At 40.3% G+C, this 26127-nt stretch overlaps 1 protein-coding gene across 1 annotated transcript in view; it reads right to left on the reverse strand.

Moving 5' to 3' along the window:
• Positions 1 to 9722, reverse strand: part of ANKRD31 (ankyrin repeat domain 31) — a 131625-nt gene extending 121903 nt beyond the window's left edge. The window contains exon 1 of the mRNA XM_043470688.1: positions 9408 to 9722. Within this exon, the coding sequence (XP_043326623.1) occupies positions 9408 to 9562 (155 nt within the window). The 5' untranslated portion in view covers positions 9563 to 9722. The remainder of the gene's footprint in view (positions 1 to 9407) is intronic.
• Positions 9723 to 26127: the final 16405 nt, after the last annotated feature.

Raw genomic sequence — 26127 nt, forward strand, 5'->3', positions numbered from 1 at the left:
TTTGTACACTTATGTTCACAGAAACACTATTCACAACAGCTAAAAGGTGGACATTGACAAGTGTCCATTGACAGATGAGTAAATAAACAATGTGGAACCTACATACAGTGGAATATTTTTCAGCCTTAAAAAGGAAGAAAATACTAATACATGCTACATCATGGATAGACCTTAAAGACATCATATTAAGTGAAAAAAAAACAGACACAAAGGAACAAAAATGGTATAATTCCACTTACATAAGGTACAGAGAGTAATCAGATTCATAGAAACAGAAAGGAGGATGGTGGTTGCCAAGGGGTGAAGGCAGGGAAGAGTGGGGAGTTATTATACGCAGAGTTTCAATTTGGGAAGATGAAAAAATTCTAGAGATAACTAGTAGTGATGGCTGCACAACAATGTGAATGTATTTAATGCCACTGAATTATACACTTGAAAATGGTTAAAATGCTATTCTATATTATATATATATCTCACCACAATTTAAAAAAAAAAGTTTAAAATCTTCCCAGAATCCAAGAATGTAACCATGTACTAAGGCATAAATATATGATTTGGAAAGAGGGGGTTTTTTGGTTGTTTTTTTTTTTTACTTACTCATTTTACCTTTTTATGGAAAACTACAGACAATAGTACACTCACCATCCAAGTGCAATAATTATCGGTACACAGCCATTACTGCTTCCTCTATAACCCTTGCCATCCTCTCCACTCACTGTGAGTCTCTTACTAGATTATTTTTAAAGCAAATCCTGAACATCTTATTCCATTTCATCTGGAAATATTTCAGTATTCAACTCTAAAAGATAAGGACTCTTTTAACATAACCATAATAATCACACCTTTAAAAAAAGCAGCCAAAACTTCATACTTAAAAAAGTTAATAATTACTTGATATTATTAAACTTATATAGTCTACAGTAAGCAACCTCTTTAATGGCTCTCAGTATTTATACCCTCGTATATGGTATTTATCCTTGAGTATGGACTGGATCCAGAGACTCTTCTCATAAACAAAATACAGCAAACACGTTGGGATGTGACCTCTGAGGTTAGATTACAAAAAGACACTGGCTTCCATCTTATTCTCTCATCCTCTTTCTGTTTCTCTCTTGTGGAAGCCAGCCTGCCATGTTGTGAATGTCCTTTGCAGAAACCTACATAGCAGGAAACTAAGGGAGGCCCCCTATCAACAGAGAGGAGCCAAAGACTAAAGTCAAAAGCCAGAAAAGGAACTGAATTTCACAACTACCATTTAGGTAGTGGCTCCTTCTCATGAAACCTTGAGATGAATGTTTAACTCCTTCTGAGTTAAGGAGTTAAGCCACTCCTAGACTCCTGAACCACAGAAACTACACAATATGTTTACTGCTTTAAGAAGTTAATACATTTTGGAGTAAGCTGTTATACAGCAACGTAAACTAACAAACATGACAGTCAGATTTCCCTGTCTTTTTACAATGGTTTTGTTCATATAGGGATCCAAACAAGATATACACATTGCATTTGGTTGTATGTTTGGTTGTATGTTTCTTAAGTCTCTTTTAAAATCTGTAAGTTACGCCCCTTACAATTTATTTGTTGAAGAAACTGGGTTGTTCTTCCCAGAGAGTTTCCCACATTTGGAATTTGAAGACTGCATGCCATTTCACATGCTCCTCTGTCCTATCTATTCCCTGTAAACCAGTTATTAGATCAAAAGGTTTGATCTGATTCAATTGAGGAGGCAATATGTGTACTTTCTACAGGACATAACAAAGAATGTGTTGAGAAAGGCAGTCGTGCGCATACCATCTTTCACCCCTGCTAGGCCTTGGGTCTGGAACATTTTCCTACTAAAAGACAGAGTCCTCCCAGCCTGTACTGGACTTACCACCTTGTATGGGAATACACTTCCCTGTTTAGCCTCAGGGTGGACTCCTCTGTTCTGTTTAAAAGTGTATGTCATATGGTAGTTGGCCAACCCCACTACTCCACGTGTCCTCTGTGGGGAGAGGATGAAGTCCTTCGTCCGGTGGCACCAGAGGGGAGTGTGCAAGCCACTGACCCTGCATCAGCTGCAGAGAGTGACTGCTGGCCATGGCGGACTGATGCCCACTACTGAAGCTAATTTTGCTCTCTCTCTTCTCTCAGAGTTAACAGCTTTAAGAATAGTACTTGGCACCATTCTGTTTTAATCATTGGAGAAGTCATTATTTTGACATAGATCCTGACCCAAAATGTTGCTTTCTTTAGCTATTTTAGTCCAATTATTCATTGTCTCATTGTATCTTGCTTTATATTTTTCCCTTCTGCAACTGTACCCTTTATAACAAGTATTTCTTATCTAGACAATTCACGAGGACAGTGCTAGCCTATCTTAAAGGACAGAATGAACACTCATTTTGCAGGGTATTTTAATCAATTAGCCTTTATATGCACTTATAATGTTCAGAGAATATGATTTGACCTGAACATATACCTAAATCTATGTAATAATGAACTATCTTAGAAAGTGGTTCTGTTTAAATTTATTGAACAGGATTAGTTTGAGATGCATTATTTAAATGTTGTTTAGCAGTTAATATTTACCAGAGGCTGAGACAGAAATTAAGGATTGATAAAGGGTTCTCAGTGCACATATAAGAAAAATGAATCCTTGTTGTTGTTCAGTCACTCAGTCGTGTCTGACTCTTTGCAACCCCATGGAGCAGCACGCCAGGCTTCCCTGTCCTTCACCATCTCCCAGAGCTTGCTCAGATTCATGTCGATTGAGTCAGTGATCCCCTCCAACCATCTCATCCTCTGTCAAGAACAGAGGACAGAGGACGAGATAGAGAATGAATCCTGCCTCTAAGTAAACAAAAAACAAGCAAACAAAATCTTATTAGTCAGTGTTTTAAATTCTTACAGATTAGTAGCAATACCTACCAAGACATAAAAGAAACTGGATGCATTTTCCAGTTTCATAAGGGTTAGGACCAAGTCCAGGATCTCAGAGTACTTTTCAGACACAGTTATGGCATCCTCATTCTTTGAAGGCCTTGCTTTATGTAATTCCACTGGTCGTCAAATCCTTTCTCAGACTTTAGCAAAAGCACCTTAATAGCTGCAACATTTAAGGATTATTTAACTACGTGAAACTGTATGTTTTGCCTGTTCTCAGCTCTTCTAAGACCTATTCTTCTCTTGTCGGTCAAAGTTGGAAGCTTGGGCATGAAAAACAGAATAAATTGCATACAAGTAAGCAAAGAAGATGCAGGGAGGAAAAAAAGCAATGGCATTCAGCTCCAGCAATGCTTAGACTTTACTGTATTTCTATACCAATAAAAAGAACACTAATTTTTAACCCTGAGCTATGAGGTCTGAAAGAATGATGTTTATATGGCACTACAGAGAATCATTTCAAAGTGAATTAGAGGGGGACAAAAAGATTGGTTAGCCATGACACAGTGAACCATCTATAGCCTAGTTCTCCACTCATCACAACTAAAAACTCTAGTAGAATATTTTTTAAAAGCTACCTGAGTAATTTGAAAAGTAAACAATAGCAGTTAAACTGGGGACTGAAACTAAAATCTAAATAACCACCTTGTAGTAAGTGAGTCTCATGGTTTGCTTGGATTTTTTGGTTCAGTTTTTTGCTCTTATTTTTTTTGTTTCCAGCTTTGACCCCAAGCCTAAACCTAGTGGGGGCTTCCCTTGTAGCTCAGTTGGTAAAGAATCTGCCTGCAGTGCAGGAGACCGGGGTTTGATCCCTGGGTTGGGAAGATCCCCTGGAAAAGGAAACAGCAACCCACTCCAGTATCCTTGCCTAGAAAATCTCATGGACAGAGGAGCCTGATGGGCTGCAGTCCATGGGGTCACAAAGAGTCGGGCACGACTGAGTGACTAACACTTACTTACTTACTAAACCTGGAACTGCACAGTGGGCACAGATACCAAAAACTTCAGGAGAAACCCTTCCTAGCTTTATCGAGAAAATTAGAGAGAGGGACCCCTGAACATCAGAAGGTGTGAGGGAAGTCCTTGAGTTTTGCTGTTTTCTCTTTTTAGCTTCAGAGCAATACTGCTACCAACTATGTAGCTTGGACACTTGAAACTCAAGAGAAAACCTGTTTCTCTACTCCTAGAGGAACTATACTCCCAAAAGTATGAAAAGAATCTATTTTTTTTTAACACTTTGCCCTGAAGATGGCCCCAGCTGCAGGGAACTACTCTACAATGAAAGGCTGACACTGAAAGAAATCCATCTTCCTGGTCATATAAACCCACATGTGGGGGTAAAGGGAGGAGATGGTGCATGAAAATCCTGGAGAAAAGAAAGCAGGGAGGGGGACCATCTAATTCTGTATGTGATCCAATGTAAGTCTGAGGCGTTCTTAAAGGAACGATGCAAAGAGATAGAGGAAAACAATACAATGGGAAAGACTAGAGATCTCTTCAAGAAAATTGGAGCTATCAAGGGAACATTTCATACAAAAATTGGCACAATAATGTACAGAAATGGTAAGGACCTAACAAAAGCAGAAGAGATTAAGAAGAGGTAGCAAGAATACACAGAATGATACAAGAAAGGTCTTAAAGATCTGGGTAATCATGAAGGTGTGGTCATTCACCTAAAGCTGGACACCCTGGCGTGTGAAGTCAAGTAGGCCTTAGGAAGCATTATTATGAACAAAGCTAGTGAAATAATGGAATTCCAGATGAGTTATTTCAAATCCTAAAAGATGACACTGTTAAAATACTGCACTCAAAATGCCAGCAAATTTGGCAAACTCAGCGGTGGCCAAAGGATGGGAAAGGGTTGGTTTTAATTTCTATCCCAAAGATGGGCAATGCCAAAGAATGTTCAAACTACCAAACAATTGCACTCATTTCATATGCTAGCAAGATAATGCTCAAAATCCTTCAAGTTAGGCTTCAATAATGCATGAACCAAGAACTTCCAGATGTACAAGCTGGGTTTAGAAAAGGCAGAGGAACCAGAGATCAAATTGTCATCATTCACTGGATCACAGAGAAAGCAAGGGAACTCAAGAAAAACATCTGCTTCTGCTTCATTGACTAGGCTAAAGGCTCTGACTCTGTGGATCACAACAAACTGTGGAAAACCCATAAAGAGATAGGAGTACCAGACCATCATACCTTACTTTTCTCAAGAGAAACCTGTATGAGGATCAAACAGCAAAAGTTAAAGTTTACATGTAACAGTGGACTGGTTCAAAATTGGGAAAGGAGTACAACAAGGCTTTATATTGTCACCTTGCTTATTTATCTTATATGCAGAGTACATCACAAGAAATGCCGGGCTGGATGAAGCACAAGCTGGAATCAAGATGGCCAGCAGAAATGTCAACAGCCCTAGATAGGCAGAAGATACCACTCTAATGGCACAAAGTGAAGACGGACTAAACAGCCTCTTGGAGAGGGCGAAAGAGGAGAGTGAAAAAGCTGGCTTGAAACTCAACATTAAGAAAACAAAGATCATGGCATCCAGTCCCATCATTTTATGGCAAATAGAACAGGAAAAGTGGAAGCAGTGACAAATTATATTTCCTTGGGCTCTAAAATCATTGCAGGTGGTGACTGCAACCATGAAATTAAAAGATGCATGCTCCTGGAAGGAAAGCTATGACAAACCTAGACAGTATATTAAAAAGCAGAAACATCACTTTGCCAACAAAGGTCCATATATTCAAAGCTATGATTTTTCCAATAGTCATGCATGGATGTGAAAGCTGGACCATAAAGAAGGCTGAATGCTGAAGAAATGCTTTTGAATTGTGGTGCTGGAGAAGATTGCCTTAGACTGCAAGGAGATCAAACCAGTCAGTCCTAAAGGAAAACAACTCTGAATATCCATCAGAAGGACTGATGCTAAAACTGAAGCTCCAACACTCTGGCCCCCTGATGTGAAGAGCTGACTCACTGGAAAAGACCCTGATGCTGGGAAAGATTGAGGGAAGGAGGAGAAGGGGACGAAAGAGGATGAGATGGCTAGGTGGCATCACCGACTTAATGGACATGAATTTGAGCAAACTCTAGAAGATAGTTTGGAGCCTGGTGTGCTACAGTCCATAGTGCTTCAAAGAGTCAAGACATGACTCAGCGACTGAACAAGTCTTAAGCTCAACTCTGAGCTGTCCACTTGCAGAACAGATTCAAAAAAGCCTAATAAGGGCTTAGAGAATTGAACTATGATATTAACTACTTCCGAAATTCCAGATTAACCCCTGAATGGTACATGAGTCAGACAGACTCAAACAGCATAGTAAAGGCTTTGAAAATTGGACTGATGTAACCACCACCCACAGAAGGCAAAACAGAATGGGCAGTCAGATCTAATCAGACTGACTGTCTCTTCTAACAAACAAAAATCAACACCCTCTAGCGGATTTTAACAGGAACAAGAGTACAAAATATAACATTCAAAATACACAGGATATTATGCAGAATTACTCAACATGCAAAGAAAAGGAAAATTTGACTAATACTTGAAAGAAAAGATAACCGATTTGAATACCCCAGCCTGTCCAGTACAGATGCTGGAATTATAAGACAAAGATTTTAAAACACTTATTTAAATAATGCTGTATGAGATAAAGGTAAACATTTATCAAATGGGTGACAATGAAGTTCTCAGCATAGAAATAAAAACTATAAAAGAGAATCCAATGAAAATTTTAAGAAATATAATTGCCAACAAAGGTCCGTCTAATCGAAGCTATGGTTTTCCCAGTAGTCATGTATGAAAGTGAGAGTTGGACGATAAAGAAAGCTGAGTGCCAAAGAATTGATGCTTTTGAACTGTGGTGTTGGGGAAGACTCTTGAGAGTCCCTTGGACTGCAAGGAGATCCAACCAGTCAATCCTAAATATTCATTGGAAGGACCAATGCTGAAGCTGAAGTTCCAATACTTTGGCCACCTGATGCAAAGAACTGACTCATTGGAAAAGACCCTGATGCTGGGAAAGACTAAAGGCAGGAGGAGAAGGGGTCAACAGACGATGAGACAGTTGGATGGCATCACCGACTCAATGGACATGAGTTTGAGCAGGCTCCAGGAGTTAGTGACAGAGAGGGAAGCCCAGCTTGCTGCGGTCCATGGGGTCACAGAGTTAGACACAACTGAGTGACTGAACTGAACTGATTATATAATACTTGAAATTAAAAATTCACTGGATGGTCTCAACAACAGAATGGATATAACATAGGAAAGGCTAAGTGAATCTGAACACAAAGCAATAGAAATTATACAGTCCGAAGAACTGAGAGAGAAGAAAACCAGAAACAGTTAATAGAGCCTCAAGGATCTGGGAGACTATCAGAAGGTCTAGCATTCACGTCATTTAAATCCCAGAAAGAGAGAAGAAAAAGACTGGTACATAAAAAATATATGAAGAAATCATGACAGAAAACTTTCCAAGTTTGGTGAAAGACATAAGTTTACAGATTCAAGAAACTCAGTGAACCCCACCAAACAGGAAGAACACAGAGAAAATCATTACCAGACATGTCATAATCAAACTGCTAAAAACCAAAGATGGAAGGAATGGAAGCAGACAGATTTTAAAAGATGCTATATTACACAGATGGAAAATGTGATTTAAATGGGGAAGGAGGTGCTTGACTACAAGGGACAGTGAGCACAAAGGAGGGTTTGTTTTTTTTTAGTAACAGAACTGTGCTGGATCTTAAGTGTAGTGATTATTATGACTTCATGTACTAGTCAAAATGGTCCCCACATACCATTAAGAGCAAATGTTACTGTCTGTATATATAAAAGAGCGAGAAATCTGAATACCATCCTATACTGCTGCCCAGCTCTCATCCTCCATATCACGTCAATCACCACTTCCTACCAAATTTACTTTCTAAAGATTTCTCAGATTTGTCCTTTTCCCTCTGTTACCACTGTTTCTGCCTAGCCGAGTTCTCATCATCCCAGTCTGTTACTACTTTGATCCCAAAGCTAACCTGCATAGCCATGCTTTGCAAAAGGTAACCCATGCTCTAACAGAATCCACTTTAACCCAGACACTTGTCAGAAATGCAGAATCTCAAACCCCACTCTAGAACTCCTGAATTGGAGTCCACCTTTTAACAGGATTCTGATGTGACTTAAATAAATATAAAACTTTATATTTATATAAATTGTATATATTTTATATTTATAAAACTTTATATATATTTAAATAAACATAAAACTTGGAATTTACAAAGCCCCAATCCAGGGCATGCATGAGTGAATGAAAATCTGATTATGCTACTCCCTCACTTAAGATCTTACAGACTCCCTACCAGGACACATACAAGCTATAAGAAGCCTCACATGACCTTATCCTACCTTTCTCTCCAGGTTCATCTTTCACCACACCTATCACAACATTTAACACGTCAGTAATACTTAACTGCTTGCATGTTCCAGCACACATAACACAGTGCTATGTCCCACCACGACACCTTTACGCAGGCAGTTCCCTTGGCCTGAAAACCTCTTCCTCTGACTTAATTCCTACTCACCTTCAAGCCTCTACTCAGAAGCCAACCCTGTATAGCAGATGGGCATCCACCTGTCAGTGCAGGGGACACGGGTTTGATCCCTGGTCTGAGAAGATTTCACATGCCGAGGGGCAGTTAGCCCCCTGTGCCACAACTACTGAGCCAGAGCTGGTGTGCCAGCAGCCTATGCTCAACAAGAGAAGCCACCACAATGAGGAAGCCCGTGCACCCCAACGAACAGTAGCTCCCCAATGACTGCAACTGGAGAAAGCATACGTGCAGCAACTCAAGGGAACCAAACATCAATAAATAAATTACAGAAGTCAACCCCGCTCCTGGCTCCTAAACCTGCCTGCGCCTACCTCCAACCCTGAACTTCCCACACAATATTGAAACCATCTCTTTATGGATTTCCTGGCCTGTAGGTTTCTCAAAGGCTGTGGCCTCTTCTCTTTTATCTTCTCTGTGTCCAGCACAGAGAACTAGCTATGTTTTTATGAAAGGAACTAACATCTTCTCTTGATTCTTATAAAGCTATCCGTTTCCAGTTTGGCAGTAACCAGTTCCCCCATTGCACGATCGTTTCTTGAAAGATCAGGAACCGCCCCTTACACCTGAGTTAGGAGTCGCTTGAAGCCTAACGCATGAAGGGTAGACCCAACACTTTTGTGCCTGTGCAAAAAGCCCCAGGCTAAGAAAGCAGGCTTTTTAAAAATGCCATAACGCCACCTAACTATAAAGTTCATTCGGCCCTAGGTGAGGGGTATGGGGAGGGTTTTGGGGTCTTTATCTACAAAGTTTTTAGCTCAGGCCCGGGCGCGTCACAGGCCTACTCCTGCCTGCACGCAGTCTGGCGGGGAACACCTCCCCCTCAAATCTCCAAGGGCCACCCGCCGCCAGGGCCCCGGCCCAAGGGCGGTCACCTTCTCCACGGCAGCGCCTCTTCCTCGGGGTCGCTCTCCGTCACGGACCCCTCTACCACCGTTCCATCGCTGCCGCAGTCTGCGGCCTGGGAGCCTTCCTCCATCTCCACGTCGCACTCAGAGTCTTTCTTATCCTCCTTCTCCAACGCCTCCATTTCCGCAAAACCAAAAAAAAAAATTGTTTTTTAATTAAAAAAAGTAAAAATCACAAAACAAAGATTGTCCTGAGGGCCAGGAGAAATTATGAGTTAATAACATTCTTGGCGGGAGACCCGCCTGTTCTGCGAGCGCAGCGCCTCAGGCCGCGAGTGCGTCGTGAGGGAAGCAGGCCAGCGCCGCGGTGTGACCGCACGCGGCCGGCAGGGGGAGCCTCACGCGGCCGGCAGGGGGAGCCGCGCGCCGCACGTCGGCCCCGCCCCGCCACACCACGCCACGCCCCGCCCCGCCACGCCCCGGTAGCGGCCGGAAGTTAGCCGAGCGAGCGCGCCAGAGGGCCCAGGGTTTCTCGGCGATCCAGGAAGTGGCTTGCTACCGCACCCTCTTTGCGCACCTCTCTTTTGGGGTCCAACGGTCAAGGGACTGGACCTGCGGCCGCGGGAATCAGACAGGAAGCGTTGCCGCAGACAGACCGCGGGCCGAGCCCGCCTAACGCTGCCTGCCTAGAGGGAGAGCTGGGTCAGGTCCCCGTGCAGCGCCATCTCCAGGCCTATGAGCCGCAGACCACGGAAGGAACTGTCGCCTCTGACAGACTTTTCTGAAGCCAGAATGTGATCTTAGCCCCAAGAGTGCTTTTGAGTCCACCAAGTGCTGCCTTTTTTACACCCCCTTCCCCCAAAGTCGCCTTAAGTAGGCAAAAACAAAAATATTAGAAGTTTTAAAATCACCAACTGATCTATTAATAACTGATGTATTTTGCATTTCTTTTTTTCCCCCCCTCATCAACTCTTTGGTTACCCTGGAATACAGATTGTGTAGGAAAATCAGGTTAAATGCTTTATTTTTTCCCTTTATTAATTTTTATAATAATATGGCTGCCTGAGTTGAGTGAGTGAGTGAGTGATAGTCGCTCTTTGCGACCCCGTGGACTGGAGCCCACCAGGCTCCCCTGTCCATGGAATTCTCCAGGCAAGAATATTGGAGTGGGTTGCCATTTCCTTCTCCAAATATGGGTGCCTAGCAACATCCAAAAATTACCAATTATTTTTACATGAAATGACTAGATTTTTATATATTTGATTTCAGCCTGTTAAAAAGTTTTAACTTCCAACTCATTTAAAACAAAGCCAAGTGGGCCCCACCTGCCAAGTGAGAGGAAGACTCCAGTATGACAGGCTGCTTCTGCATGGCAAGTGTTTGGTACCCACTCTGGAATCTTCAGGGTCTAAGCACATATTGGGTCTTGAAAGTTTTATCATGTAAATGTTAGGAAATAGGATTTTCTGACTCCTCAATTTACTTCATTTTTCAGGACATAGAGTGGCTTTGTCATACTATTATTTTACTGTGTAGATCTTATTTAAGCCACTGCTATCTAAAACAGTGGTTGTCTTTTAAACTTATTTGATGCTGGAGAAAGTGTGGAGAAAGGGGAATCCTCCTACACTGTTGGTGGGAATGTAAATTGGTACAGCCACTATGAAAAACAGTGTGGAGTAAAGGAATAATGAACAATAGCATTAGTTCTCGATAATAAACTGAAAGGAACTGGACCCTAGTAGTAGTGACAGGAAAGTAAGCGACATGAAACAGATTTTCTGTTCTGCGTGTTAACCTGGCTGTAGGTGTGGCACTTCAAGTTGTTACTTGAGGAAAGATAAATCTTAGGAACCCTTACCTCAGGCTTTTTAAAACACAGGGTACCACTTAGCCACCAGGAAGCCCATTAAAAGACAGGGAGGTCCAGTAATCAGTCTTTTAGGAAATTGGTAATGATGTCACCTAAACTTGAAACATTAAAAAAAAAAAAGTGTTCTCAACTATGTAAAATCTTTCTCCTACCTTCTCAAACATAATCCTAGGAATTTTGCCTGTAAACAAAGCATTTCTGGGCTAGAAATACTTTCTCTCTTTATAGCAAGGCTTCACATTATATTGAGTGCCACAGGTTCCATCATTTTTAAAGGACAGAGACATAAATGATAAATAATGGATATAAAATATTACAGTCTGCCACCGCAAAAAATGTTGTTTATGGAGCTTGGAGATTCAAGTATCAATTGCAGTTTTATTTTGAAAAGGATGCTACAACTTGTGTGGTTTTTCTTCCTCATGTTTATATTAAAAGAAAAGCTAATAAACTCTATTTTAATTAGAAAAAAAAAAAGAAAAACAGTGTGGAGATATGGAGATTCTTTTAAAAACTAAAGCTAGTAATCATGCTTGTAGGCATATATCTGGAAAAGACAAAAACTCTAATTCAAAAAGATACATTTACCCCAATGTTAAAGGCAGCACTATTTACAGTAGCCAAGACACGGAAGCAACCCAGATGTGCATGGATAGATGAATGGATAAGAAAGACACACACACATGAACAGTACTCAGTCATAAAGAGTGAAATATTATCATTTGCAGCAACATGGATGGGTCTAAAAAAACACTAAGTGAAGTAAAGCAGAGAAAGATAAATATTATATGATATCACTTATATGTGGGAAAAATAATACAAATTAATTTATTTACAAAGCAAAAACAGACTCACAGACATAGAAACAAACTTATGGTTACCAGAGGGGAAAGTGCGAGATGGGGAGGGATAAGTTAAGAGTATGAGATTAACAGATACTATGATATATAAAAACAGCAGATTTATTGTGTAACACAAGGAACTATATTCAATATCTTACAATAACCTATAATGGGAAAGAATCTTGAAAAAAGATCTGAATTACTTTGCTGTAGACCTGAAACCCAATATTGTAAATCAACTGTTCTTCAATAAAAATAAACTAAAATTACCTACAGTTAATATACAAAAAAAAACCTTATTTGAATATTCCTCACCTCAACCCCGTAAGCCAGGCAGAATAGTAATAAATACGCAAAAAACTAGACCTCTTTGTGTTTTTAACACCTCTCCACCTACATCCTCCATTATTAAACAGTCCTAAATTCCCAAGTAAAAGGCTGATGGGGAATTTTATAACACATAGATCAGGCTGACTACATTTACATTCACTGATAATCTGAACACACCATTAACAGTGAGACAACCAAATATGTTCCTACTGGCATAAATAGCACTACCTATGAACTAGTCTAAGCCCCTATAAAAGCTTAAAGCCTGAATCTAATCAAGTCTCTAGATCTATCAGTTATATGAGCCTGGAGGGTGGAACAGCAGAAAAATGTGTTAACCCCAGCAAGATAAAATTAACCAAATATAGAATGTGAGACATGTAGGACAAATGACCTGGTTTATTTCAAAAATTTCATATCATGGGATAAAAAAGAGGGAAAGGAAACTCTTATTAGATTTAAGGCATCCCTAAGAATAAGGAAAACATTCAAGTGGTTAAAGAAGGGAAATTTATTGCTTGCTAATATAAATATTAACACATAGAATATTAGCCAGAAAACTTTGAGACATGTATCCTTTTTAAACCAACAAATATTGTGAAAAATTAAAGAATATAATTAAATTACATCACAATTTGAATCTTTGAGGAATAATATTGTGTAGTAAATTCATAAAATGAAATCAAATAATCCCTCAGGACTTCAATTAAATTTTCATTTCTTAATTTTCATTTAAGCTATAAGACTTTCAAGAAAAAGTTCTATTAGGGAATTCTTGTTTTAAAGGTGAATTAAAAGTAGAATGCCAGCTTGACCACCTCAGATTTCCATTAGGCACTGAAAATTTCAAATTTCAGGACCTAAATTTGTTTTGAATATCCAATAGCATATATGAAAGTGAAAGTGAAGTCACTCAGTTGTGTCTGACTCTTTGCGACCCCATGGACCGTAGCCTACCAAGCTTCTCCATCCATGGAATTTTCCAGGCAAGAGTATTGGGGTGGGTCACTATTTCCTTCTCCAGGGGATCTTCCTGACCCAGGGATCGAACCTGGGTCTCCTGCATTGCAGGCAGATGCTTTACTGTCTGAGCCACCAGCAGCTGACTAACAGCACATATGCTTCGCCACTAATGTTCATGAGGATCAATGCCCTGGAGGAGGGTTGGGAATTAGGGCCCGTCCTTTACTGCCCTCTCGTCTTAATGGATGAGGCAGACGATAAAACAAGTACATGAGTAAATGAGATAACTCAGAGAGTGGTCTGTGCCTGAAAGAAAGAGGCTGCTGATGAGACACCCCGGTCAGAGACCCTTTCTCTGAGGTGACATTTGACCTAAGACCTACAACATGAACACAAGGCTTTGAGACATTCCAGGAGGCTTCTGCGCCTGGAGCTGGGGAGGCGGGGGAGAGCAGCATGGGACAAGGCTCAGGCACTAAGCAGGAAGTGGAGCATGTACAACGTGTGATGTGATGAGAATTGCTTGGAAATGTGGATTTTGAAAAACAGGTCTCAGGATTTTGTAGCTACACAATATATGTGCCTTATATACTGAAAATTCTTTCCTGCCTATAGCTTCATATCATCTCCATTCTTTCCAGGATACTTTATTTTTTTTTAACCTTTTATTTTGTATTGAGGTTGAGCTGATTAACAATGTGGTGATAGTTTCAGGTGAACAATGGAGAGACCCAGCCATATATTTACACGTATCCATTCTCCCCCAGACTCCTCCCCCATCCACGCTGCCACGTAACATTCAGCAGAGTTCCGTAAGCTATACAGTAGGTCTCATCAGTCATCCATTTTAAATATGGCAGGGTGTACATGTCCATCCCAAACTCCCTAACCATCCCAGTTACTTTGGATCCCAGAACGATAAGATTTGAGACTTTTATGAAAGGTTTAATTAATCATAAATATAATACAACTTTAAGAAAGTAAACCCACATTTCACTTTATTACTTTATATTTTTTTCTTTTCACTTTATTACTTTATTTGCCACCTCCCACAATAAAGGTAGATAAAGTATTTCACTGACTATTTTATGGTAAGTATTTTAAAATACATTTTCCTAAAAGAACACTCATTTTCTCAATGATTTGGATTTTTTAAAAAAAAATATTATTGTTCATCAGCCCAAACAATTCATACGGTGTTTAGCACAAATCAGAACTGTTTTGTGAATTGAAAATGAGAATATTATGCAATCAGAAAAATCAGGATATGTGAGACCCTTTCTCAAAAACTGCAAAATGTGGGAAAACAAAGAGACAAGTTTGTACAGGATTAGATGCTGTTTCAGTACCTAAATTTGTTTTGCAGTCACATTATAGTTGATTCACTGCAGAAATTTGCCAACCACAACTCCTACAGGCTATATCCTTCTTAGTGCAGAATTTAATACAAAAGTTCAATTTTACTTTAAAATAGCATACATAGAATAGATATGAAAATATTTCAGAAAGTTAGAAGTACTATGAAATTTAAGATAGTAGCCTGCACGTGTGCACGCTAAGTCGCTTCAATCCTTTCCGACTCTTTGCCACCGTATGGACTGCAGCCTGCCAGGCTCCTCTGTCCATGGAATTTTCTAGGCAAGAATACTGGAGTGAGTTTCCATTTCCTTCCCCAGGAGATCTTCCTGACCCAGGGATCGAACCTGAGTGTCTCCTGCATTGGCAGGCAGGATCTTTACCACTAGCGCCACCTGGGAAGTCGTAAGATAGTAGCCTAATATGCAATTAATATTTCATTTTTTAAAAATCTGAAAAATAACTAATAGCATCTCTTATTCTGATAATAGACAAAAAAATGTAGTGAAGTCCATAAAATCAGCAAAGGATGACTGCAAAAACATTCAGCATTTCAAAAATGAGAAAGAGAGGATTAGACATGCCTAGTAGTAAATTATAACAACGCTTCCTGACCCACTGCCCCAGGATGCCTGCAAGATGTTGCTATTCTGTGTGATCTTTACTATTACAGTTATTCATCATTTAGCTCTCTTGGACCATGAATAATACATTTTTTTAAGAAGGGAAAATGCAAAGTGTCCCAGTTAGGGGCAACAGTTATACACTGATCATCTGTCTCAGAAATAGAACTACAACATTTTATCTTTTATGATGACATGAAAAAGCAAGAATATTGTAACATGATTATAAGGATTTTGTAAGGATTCTTAAGATTATTTTCCCCTATAATATAATCACCAGATGGTCAATACCAAAGTCAGATTGATTATATTCTTTGCAGCCAAAGATGGAGAAGCTCTATACAGTCAGCAAAAACAAGACCAGGAGCTGACTGTGGCTCAGATCATGAACTCCTTATTGCAAAATTCAGACTTAAATGGAAGAAAGAAAGGAAAACCGTTAGAGCATTCAGGTATGACCTAAATCAGGCCCTTATGATTATACAGTGGAAGTGACAAATAGATTCAAGGGTTTAAATCTGATAGAGTGCCTGAAGAACTAGGGACAGAGATTTGTGACATTGTACAGGAGGCAGTGATCAAGACCATCCCCAAGAAAAAGAAATGCAAAAAAGGCAAAATGGTTATCTGAGGAGGCCTTACAAATAGCTGTGTAAAGAAGGGAAGCGAAAGGCAAAGGACAAAAGGAAAGATATACCCATTTAAATGCAGAGTTCCAAAGAATAGCAAGGAGAGATAAGAAAGCCTTCCTCAGCGATCAGCGCAAAGAAATAGAGGAAAACAACAGAATGGGAAAGTCTAGAGATCTCTTCAAGAAAATTAGAGATACCAAGGGAACATTTCATGCAAAGATGGGCACCATAAAGGACAGAAATGGTATGGACTTAATAGAAGCAGAAGATATTAAGAAGAGGTGGCAAGAATACACAGAAGAACTATACAAAAAAGATCTTCAGGACCCAGATAACCATCATGGTGTGATCACTCACCTAGAGTCAGACATCCTGAAGTGCAAAGTCAAGTGGGCCTTCGGAAGCATCACTACAAACAAAGCTAGTGGAGGTGATGGAATTCCAGTTGAGCTATTTCAAATCCTAAAAGATGATGCTGTGAAAGTGCTGCACTCAATATGCCAGTGAATTTGGAAAACTCCTTTTCCTCAGGACTGAGAAAGGTCAGTTTTCATTCCAATCTCAAAGAAAGGCAATGCTAAAGAACATTCAAACTATCGCACAATTGCACTCATCTCACACGATAGCAAAATAATGGTGAAAATTCTTCAAGCCAGGCTCCAACAGTACATGAACCAAGAACTTCCAGATGTTCAACCTGGATTTAGAAAAGGCAGAGGAACAATAGGTTGTCAGGGAATGTTTAACAGTAGGATTCCTGTGTGCTGTTTCCTATCTCTCCAGAGCCCTCTGCTCCTTATCAGTTCCGGGCATCAGGCGAGAGGAGCGGCAAGCCACCCCCAGGACTGAGATCAGAGAGATGGGATGCTTGCATACGATTTCCTTCATTAGCTTTTCCATTTGGTGAAAGAGATTATTTACAACCCTCTTTTTTTTTTTTTTTTTTTTTTTTTTTCCAGTGGGTTTTGTCATACATTGATATGAATCAGCCATGGATTTACATGTATTCCCAATCCCGATCCCCCCTCCCACCTCCCTCTCCACCCGATTCCTCTGGGTCTTCCCAGTGCACCAGGCCGGAGCACTTGTCTCATGCATCCCACCTGGGCTGGTGATCTGTTTCACCATAGATAGTATACATGCTGTTCTTTTGAAATATCCCACCCTCACATTCTCCCACAAAGTTCAAAAGTCTGTTCTGTATTTCTGTGTCTCTTTTTCTGTTTTGCATATAGGGTTATCGTTATCATACAGAGTGAAGTAAGCCAGAAAGATAAAGAACATTACAGCATACTAACACATATATATGGAATTTAGAAAGGTGATAACGATAACCCTATATACAACCCTCTTTTGATATGGATCGTCTTTTGGCCTGATGGCCTCTATTGCTCTTTGTTTCCTTGGTAACTTGTAAAGTCTGGTCTTTTGATCTTTATCTGAAGAAGCTACCTTATATTACAGTCTATATATTCACACAGAATTCAATAAAGCACCCTTGTTCCACCAGAGACTTGGGTCCCCATGTCTTTCTCTCTCTCTCTCTCTATCTCTCTTTCTGGCTGATTCCCTGGAGCGCGGAGGCCTGCTGCGTAACCCAGGGAATATTAGCCTCTTTCCTTCTTTGACTTTCTTATCGTCGAGTCTGGACCACCAGGTTCCGGTCCATTAAAGGACCCCAACAATAGGTCAAATTGCCAACATCCATTGGATCATCGAAAAAGCAAGAGAGTTCCAGAAAAACATCTATTTATGCTTCATTGACTACGTCAAAGCCTTTGACTGTGTGCATCACAACCAACTGTGGAAAATTCTTCAAGAGATAGGAATACCAGACCACTTACACAACTGAGCAACTGAACTGAACTGAGGGGGATTGAGGAAATAAGAGGGTATCAGTCATACCTAGCTACCGCCTGACCTTGCTACTGAAGAACTGTATAATCTGTTTTTTTTTAATATCTTTCCTTCATTAAGGGATAATTTACATATAGTGACATTACATAACTTAGAGTTCAGCTCAGTATGTGGTGGATCTTTTTTAACTATTGTAGTTTCTATATTTCTTAAAAAAACATACACAACCTATAGGAGGAAAATAGGAGTTGTAGGTATAAAAATGATAATAACTCAAATCCTAAAAGTATAATTTACATACATAGTTGATATATAATAAATATATAGATTTTAATTTATTTTAGGACTCATGCAATTGCAAACTTACACATGGTAATGGGGTATATTTTGTATATAATTGAAACAGTCACGTAAACAAGTTTCAGTTCAGTTGCTCAGTTGTGTCTGCCTCTTGGCGACCCCATGGACTGCAGCACATCAGGCTTCCCCATCTATCACCAACTCCCAGAGCTTGCTCAAACTCATGACCATCAAATTGGTGATGCCATCCAACCATCTCAATCTCTATCTCCCCTTCTCCTCTCGCCTTCAATCTTTCCCAGCATCAGGGTCTTTTCTAACGAGTCAGTTCTTCACATCAGGTGGCCAAAGTATTGGAGCTTCAGCTTCAGCATCAGTCCTTCCAATGAATATTCATGACTGATTTCCTCTAGGATGGACTGATTTGATCTCCTTGCAGGCCAAGGGACTCTCAAGAGTCTTTTCCAACACCACAGTTCAAAAGCATCAATTCTTCGGCACTCAACTTTCTTTATAGTCCAACTCTCACATTCATGCATGACTACTGGAAAAACCATAGCTTTGACTAGACAGACGTTTGTTGGCAAAGTAATGTCTCCACTTTTTTAATAAGCTGTCTAGTTTGTCATAGCTTTTATTCCAAGAAGCAAGCATCTTTTAATTTCATGGCTGCAGTCACCATCTGCAGTGATTTTGGAGCCCAAGAAAATAAAGTTTTGTTTCCCCATCTATTTGCCATGAAGTGATGGGACCGGATGCCATGATCTTAGTTTTTTTAAAGTTGAGTTTTAAGCCAGCTTTTTCGAAAGACACAAAAATCTTAGCCACAAAAGGTTAATCAGAATTTTGCTGTAGATAATGATGCAATTCAATAATTTTGACAATATATTTACACTCAGGAAATCACTGCTTAAAACAGGATAAAGAATATTTCCATTGCTTCTGCCCTTTCCTTGATTCATACCCCCAGACAAACCTCCAGAATTTCCATCATGGAGAGTAGCTTCTCTATCACCACAGAATAGTCTTTCATACAAATGGAATCATATAATATGTATGTTTCTTTAAATTGGCTTCTTTTAGTAAGTTTGATGCTTTTAAGATTTACTGATGTGGTTTATATTAATTCCTTTTTTTTTTTTTGCTGAGTACTATTACATTGTGTGAATATACCAAATTTATTTAGTCCATTCACTTGTGGACAAACATTTATTTCCATTTTGGAGGCTATTATAAAGAGGTTGCTATTCATATTCTCACTGAAGTCATTTTGTGGATATATGTTTTCATTTCTCTTAGGTAAATACCTAGAGTACAACTGCTGAGGCATATGGTGGGTATATGTTTATAAGCAACTGCCTTTTTGTACTCCTACCAGCCACATGTGAAAGCTCCGTTTGCTCCATATCTTCACCAACAGTTGATATTGTCTGTCTTCTACATATTACCCATTCTGGTGGGCGTGAAACAGTATCTTATTGTGCTTTTGTAAAACGATTATAGTTATGTATTTATTTTTGGCCCCCCTGGGTCTTCAGTGCTTTGTGCAGACTTGCTTTGTTATGGAGGGTGGTGGCTACTCTTCGTTGCAACATGCAGTCCTCGTGGTATGGTTTTGCTTGCTGCTGAGCACGGGCTGCAGGTGGGCAGGCTGAAGTACTTGCTCGTGGACCCCTCCATGGACTTGGCAGTCGTGCCCATGGGCTCAGAGAATGGGCTCAGGAGCTGTGGTGCACAGGCTCGGCTGCTCTGCAGCATGTGGGACCCTCCCGGGCCAGGGATCGAACTCGTGTGTCCCCTGTATTGGCAGGCGAATACTTAACCTACTGCACCACGGGGGAAGTCCTCACTGTGGTTTCAATTTGCATTTCCCTCATGGCTAAGGAGAAGGCAATGGCACCCCACTCCGGTACTCTTGCCTGGAAAATCCCATGGATGGAGGAGCCTGGTAGGCTGCAGTCCATGGGGTCGCGAAGAGTCAGACATGACTGAGCGACTTCATTTTCACTTTTCACTTTTATGCATTGGAGAAGGAAATGGCAACCCACTCCAGTGTTCTTGCCTGGAGAATCCCAGGGATTGGGTCGCACAGAGTCGGACACGACTGAAGTGACTTAGCAGTAACAGCATGGCTAAGGATACTAAGCACCTTCTGTATGCTTTTTGGCTGTACTTTTTGTGAAGTGTCTGTTCAAATTTTTTGCCCACTTCCCAATTGGGCTATTTGTATTTTAATTGTTGGTTCCTTTACACATTCTGAATGTGAGGCTTTTGTCAGATATATCTATAACAAATTCTTTTTAATCTGTCTCTGGCTTGCCTATTCATTTTATTACTAATGTCTTTTTATCAGTTGAGAGGTTTTAATTTGGATGATGTTTGGTGTATCGATTTTTTTTTTTTTTTTGTATGGTTAGTGCTTGCATTAGTTTCCTAAGGCTGCCATAATAAATGACGACATACAGGATGACTTAAAATAACAGAAATTCATTATCTCACAATTCTGAAGCCAGAAGTCTAAATGAAGGTGTTGGCCAGGACAGGTTCTCTCTAAAGGGTCCAGATGAGAATCTGTTCCAGGCCTTTCTCTTAGCTTCTGTTGTTCCTGACAGTTCTGGTCATTCACTGCCTTGATTCCAATCTCTACTCCATCATCCAGCGGTGTTCTCCCAGTACACCTCTTTCTCTGGGTTTCTTCTTTTCTTGTAACAACACTAGTCAGATTAGAGTAGAGCCTACCCTATTCCACTTGACCTCAGCTTAAGTTATACAATTGCAATAAAATAACCCGATTTCCTAATGAGGTCACATTCTGAGGTTCCTAGGAGGATATGAGTTTGTGGGAGAGGACACTGAACAACCCAACACAGAGCTGTTTTGTCTTACGCTAAAAATCTTTGCTTAAACCAAAGTCATGAACATACTTTCCCTTGTTTTCTTCTGGAAACACCATGGTTCTAACCCTACATTTCATTCTATATTTTATCTCAAATTATTTTCTGTGTATGTATTGAGGTTGGGGACAAGAGTCTTTTCTTTTTTTTTCTTTTTTTCCATATGCATGTCCTGTTGTTTCAGCACCTTGTGTTATAAGGTTAGCCTTTCTTCATTTTATGACTTGGCACTTCCACTTATTTTTATTACAGTCATGACATCTTTCCTATATGATAACTACCAGAGTTAAATACTGATAAAGCATAATTAGACCATAGGTGAATGTTGGTTTCTTCTTGCATCATCTGTAGAGTGAAAAAATATGATTGTGTGTACTTTAGCTTAAATTTTCACACTATGGGCAATGATTATGAAAGGAAAGGTTCAGTAGAGGAAAGTGTTAAATGAGATGAGGGGAGGTTGAACTGTTTTCCAGACTCAGAAGGAAAAAAGGACATTCCAGGTAGAAAGACCAAACCTCACAACTCAGGACAGAAGGCCGTAAATCAAGAACTGGCTCTTTATAACATGATTTCTTTGTGGCCGTTCAAAGTTGAGTTCTAGTTAATCATTTTACAAGCCAGTTACATGCTGAAAGAAATAGTCACCGTTGGTGAGCCTCAGTTAAGGAAGATTATTCACGGGCAAAGGGATCACAGTTAACCAGCCTCAGCCGAGTGGTCGTTATTTCTTTCTGTCACCTTTCTCCTTCAACAATCATTTTACCTTTTGCATTTCTTTCTTTGGGCTTCCCTGGTGGCTCAGCTGGTAAAGAATCCGCCTGCAATGCGGGAGACCTGGGTTCAATCCCTGAGTTGGAAAGATCCCCTGGAGGAGGGCATGGCAACCCACTCCAGTATCGTGTCCTGGAGAATTCCCTGGACTGTGTAATCCACGGGGTTGCAACGTGTTGGGAAGATACCCTGGGGAAGGAAATGGCAACCCACTCCAGTACTCTTGCCTGGAAAATTCCATGGATGGAGGAGACTGTAGGCTACAGTCCATGGGATCACAGAGTCGGACACAACTGAGCGGCTTTACTGGTTCACTGATTTTTCTTTCTTTACTCTCCCCCTTTAGTCTTCCACCTCATACTTGGTTTTCCTACTATAATGTCTATACTGTTGAAGAATTAACTCACTTTCCCCGCCAAGTAGGACTCAGAGATTTGAGACTTCCAAAACTTACTCTACATTATTATTGCTTTTTCTTTTTTGTCTCTCTTCCTCCCCTTAACTAAACTCAAAGGCGGATCCTTTCAGGACTGGACTATGGGGAAGATAGAGAGATGGGGGAGGGAGGCAGGGAGTCCTTTCTAGAGTGGCGTCAAAGGTGAGTTGGATCCAGCTTTGACTAGTTTGTAAGATCTGATTGTTAAATTTTTAGGAATTTGCAAGTCAGTTATTAAATATAGTCACTAAGGAAAGGGAAAAAAGGTAGCACTAAGTTGTGTCTGACTCTTGGGATCCCATGAACCGTAGCCTTCCAGGCTCCTCTGTCCATGGGATTCTCCAGGCAAGAATACTGGAGTGGGTTGCCATTTCCTTCTCCAGGGAACTGCCCAACCCAGGAATTGAACCCAGGTCTTCCCCATTGCTGGCAGATGCTTTCCTGACTGAGCTACACAGGAAACATGGGAAATACAATCACTATTAAAAATTAAAGTATATGAGCATAATTGAACAAATTATATTAAAAATAAAGGCAATAAATCCCCGAAACTCATCACTTCCCGATTCCTTTGTTATATTTTACTATGGGGCCAAATTTTGTGCTTTACTGAGCAGAGGAAGAGAACCAAGAAAGAAGAACTAATAATGTATAGAATAAGTTTTGCAGTATTTGCACCACAGAAATCTGCAAATTCTACAGAGTCCCCTTCTCCCCTCTACCTGCCCTGCTCCCACATTTCGTAGGGCTAGCCACTAAGCATTTACCAGCACAGCACTGAGTGATATTTTTCTAAGGTAGTTTTGTACTCTCTGGGTCTGAGATTTGTAACAGGCCAACTCTTGGGCTTCCAGGTGGCACTAGTAGTAAAGAACCCACCTACCAGTGCAAGACATGGGTTTGATGACTGGGTCAGGAAGATCCCCTGGAGGAGGGCATGGCAACCCACTCTAGTGTTCTTGCCTAGAGAATCCCACGGACAGAGGAGCCTGGCAGGGTCCACAGAGTCACCAAGAGTCAGACACGACTGAAGCGACTTAGTAAAACACAACTCTCTCCTAAGAGACTTTGTAATACTTTTGGAGACCTGACCCGCCACTTCAGTTATCTTGATCTGGGAGGAGTTCTCTGTTTTAATGATCCCTTATTCCAGCCTTGGATATGGAATACAGAGGTCCATCTCCATCTTTTCTGCTGAGGACTGCTCTCCCTCTAGACTACTCTTTGCGCAGGATATAATGAGCATCTCCCCTTTCTAGCTCATGAGAAACAAACTCTGGTTGTGCACATTGATTATCCCCTTTGCTCTACCATCAGAGCCGAAGAGTTTCTTACTCATTAGTTTCCTCGGGTGTGAATCAGATGCCAGTCGTTCTCTAGAGAACTATTCTTCTTTCAACCCTTCCTCATCTCATTAAATGCTTCCCTCTGCTGAGCCTCCTCTTTCATAATCATTGTCCACAGTGTGATATTTTGTTTTATTTTATTATTTTTGGCTGCACCACATAATATATAGGATTTCATTTCCCTAACAGGGGACTGAACCTGCACTCCCTACACTGGAAGCATGGAGTCAACCAGTGGACTTCCAGGGAAGTCCCCAGTGTGATATTTTAAACTAAAGCAAACATATTCACTTTTTTTCATACTATGTATGATGGGAGAAGAGAGCAACACCTACCCTATAGTCTCATTATACTTTATCAGGGCTTTCCTGATGGCTCAGTGGGTAAAGAATCGGTCTGCAATGCAGGAGACACAGGAGACATGTGTTTGATCCTTGGGTCAGCAAAATCCCCTGGAGTAGGAAATGTCAACCCACTCCAGTATTCTGGCCTGGAAAATTCCATGGACAGAGGACCCTGGCAGGCCATAGTCCATGGAGTCACAAAGAATTGGACACGACTGAGCAACTAAGCATACATATTTTATCAATATTTAACTTTGGCAGGCATCGTATATCAGGGAACATATCATGGTTGTCATCAAAGTAAGTGGAGGTGCCAAGTCATGAAATGAAGAAAGGTTAATCATTAACACAAGGTGCTGCCAGGACAACTGGAAAACCATATGGAAAAAAATAAACCTTGTCCTTTGTCTCAATGCATACACAGGAAATAATGTGAGGTAAACCACGGGACAAGCATCCCTTAATCCAGGAATCCTATTCCTGGAGAAATCTTTGCCCATCAGGACCAGGACACATGCACATTACTCATAACAGCCTCAAAATATAACCAGCCCACTTTCCCTTCTCAGGAGAACAGAACTAAATGTTCAGGAGGAGGAGAATGGACGAATCACGGTGTACGGTAAGAAGGGCTATCTTACGGCTGAGAAAAGGAATGAGTTTAGCAGCACAGATGACTTTCAGACACCGCTCTCACAAAGTTTAGAAACAAAACTAAACAGTATATTAGGGTCCATTCATATGTGGTGAGACTCAAAATAAAGGGATAGGTCCAAAAAATAATTCAGGATAGAGATTACCTCTCTGGGAGAGGGAGATGGGCAGTACGGGAAAGACCTCATAACTAAAAACCACTGGCAACGTCCTATGTCTTCACACATGCATTTCATCACAGAATCTGTTTTGTTACTATGTTTCATAGCTTCTACAGGATGCGTGTATGTATGTATATTGTATGTACATGTACGCACATCATGTACCATATATGTACTTTATCATCAAATAAAAAAGTATATATGTATGTCTAAATACACAACATATATAATTAAACAAAAAGTATATGTATACACATATATAATATCTATACAATATTTTATAGTTAAAAAAGTACAGGAAAAAACCTGGAAGGGAAGAAATGTGCTAAAGTGATTATCACCCTGAGTGAATATCTCTGAGTTCTGGGTAATTATTTTCTCCACTATAATTTCCTATTATTTTCCCAATTGCTTAAATGGCAGTGTAATACTTTTATAATCAGAAAATGGCAATTTTTACAATATTAAGTAATTTTTAGAATGTCCAGAACATTTGTACTGTTTTTTGAAACCGGATTAGAAACTTCAGTCAAATTTCTTTTCACATGCCCTAGGAGGGATAATCTCTAAAGATTTAACATTGTGTTTAGCTGACAGATGTCAAAATGCTAATGAACACGTTTCAGCTACACCAACACTGTCTTTAAATATTCAGCCCTTAGTTTTACTTTCTTCCTGTCTTTTGAAGATATGCTTCCTGGTTCTGTGTTTAGGCTTTTATCCTTCCTATTTCCCATAGCTCTAAGTTTCCTTCAAGCTCGAGTTCAGTAATTCAGAAGCTTTGGATAAACCTAAAGACTCATTTTCCCACAGCCCTTTAGCGACATCTAATGGGTATTTAAAAACAGGACAAGGCAGCCAGTTTCCTACATAAAGAGCAACTGTTTTGATAGCAAATGTGACTTAGCAAAAAAAAAAAAAAGAGTCTTAAATCCTCAAGACAAATGGGATCTCTCTTGTGATTAAATAATTTTACATGTATGGGTGTGTAGGTAAACATTTAAGATAAAATGTAGCTGACATTTCCTCCTCTAACCTGCTGGAATTTAAGCATTTGTTACTATATTATATAACGGGCATTATCATGTAGAACCATATGAGAGGTTCCTAAGCAAGAATACCAGAGCAATGTAAAATCCTTCAAAAGCGAAAAGGAAGCGCCTGTATAGAATGCACGTATAAGGAATAGAAGTGTCCAGGAATATAAGCACGGATTAACAGAGAGGAGAGCGGGAGGGAGGGGATAGGGAGGAAGCCAAGGAAGAAGAGAAAAGTGAAGCAGAATCATGGGAACTGGTAAGTTTACAGAACTCACATTTATCCTAGCATAACTGCAGTCCAGTCACTGTTCTCAACCAAAAG

This window comes from Cervus canadensis, chromosome 6 (assembly GCF_019320065.1).
Source record: "Cervus canadensis isolate Bull #8, Minnesota chromosome 6, ASM1932006v1, whole genome shotgun sequence".
NCBI lineage: Eukaryota > Metazoa > Chordata > Mammalia > Artiodactyla > Cervidae > Cervus > Cervus canadensis.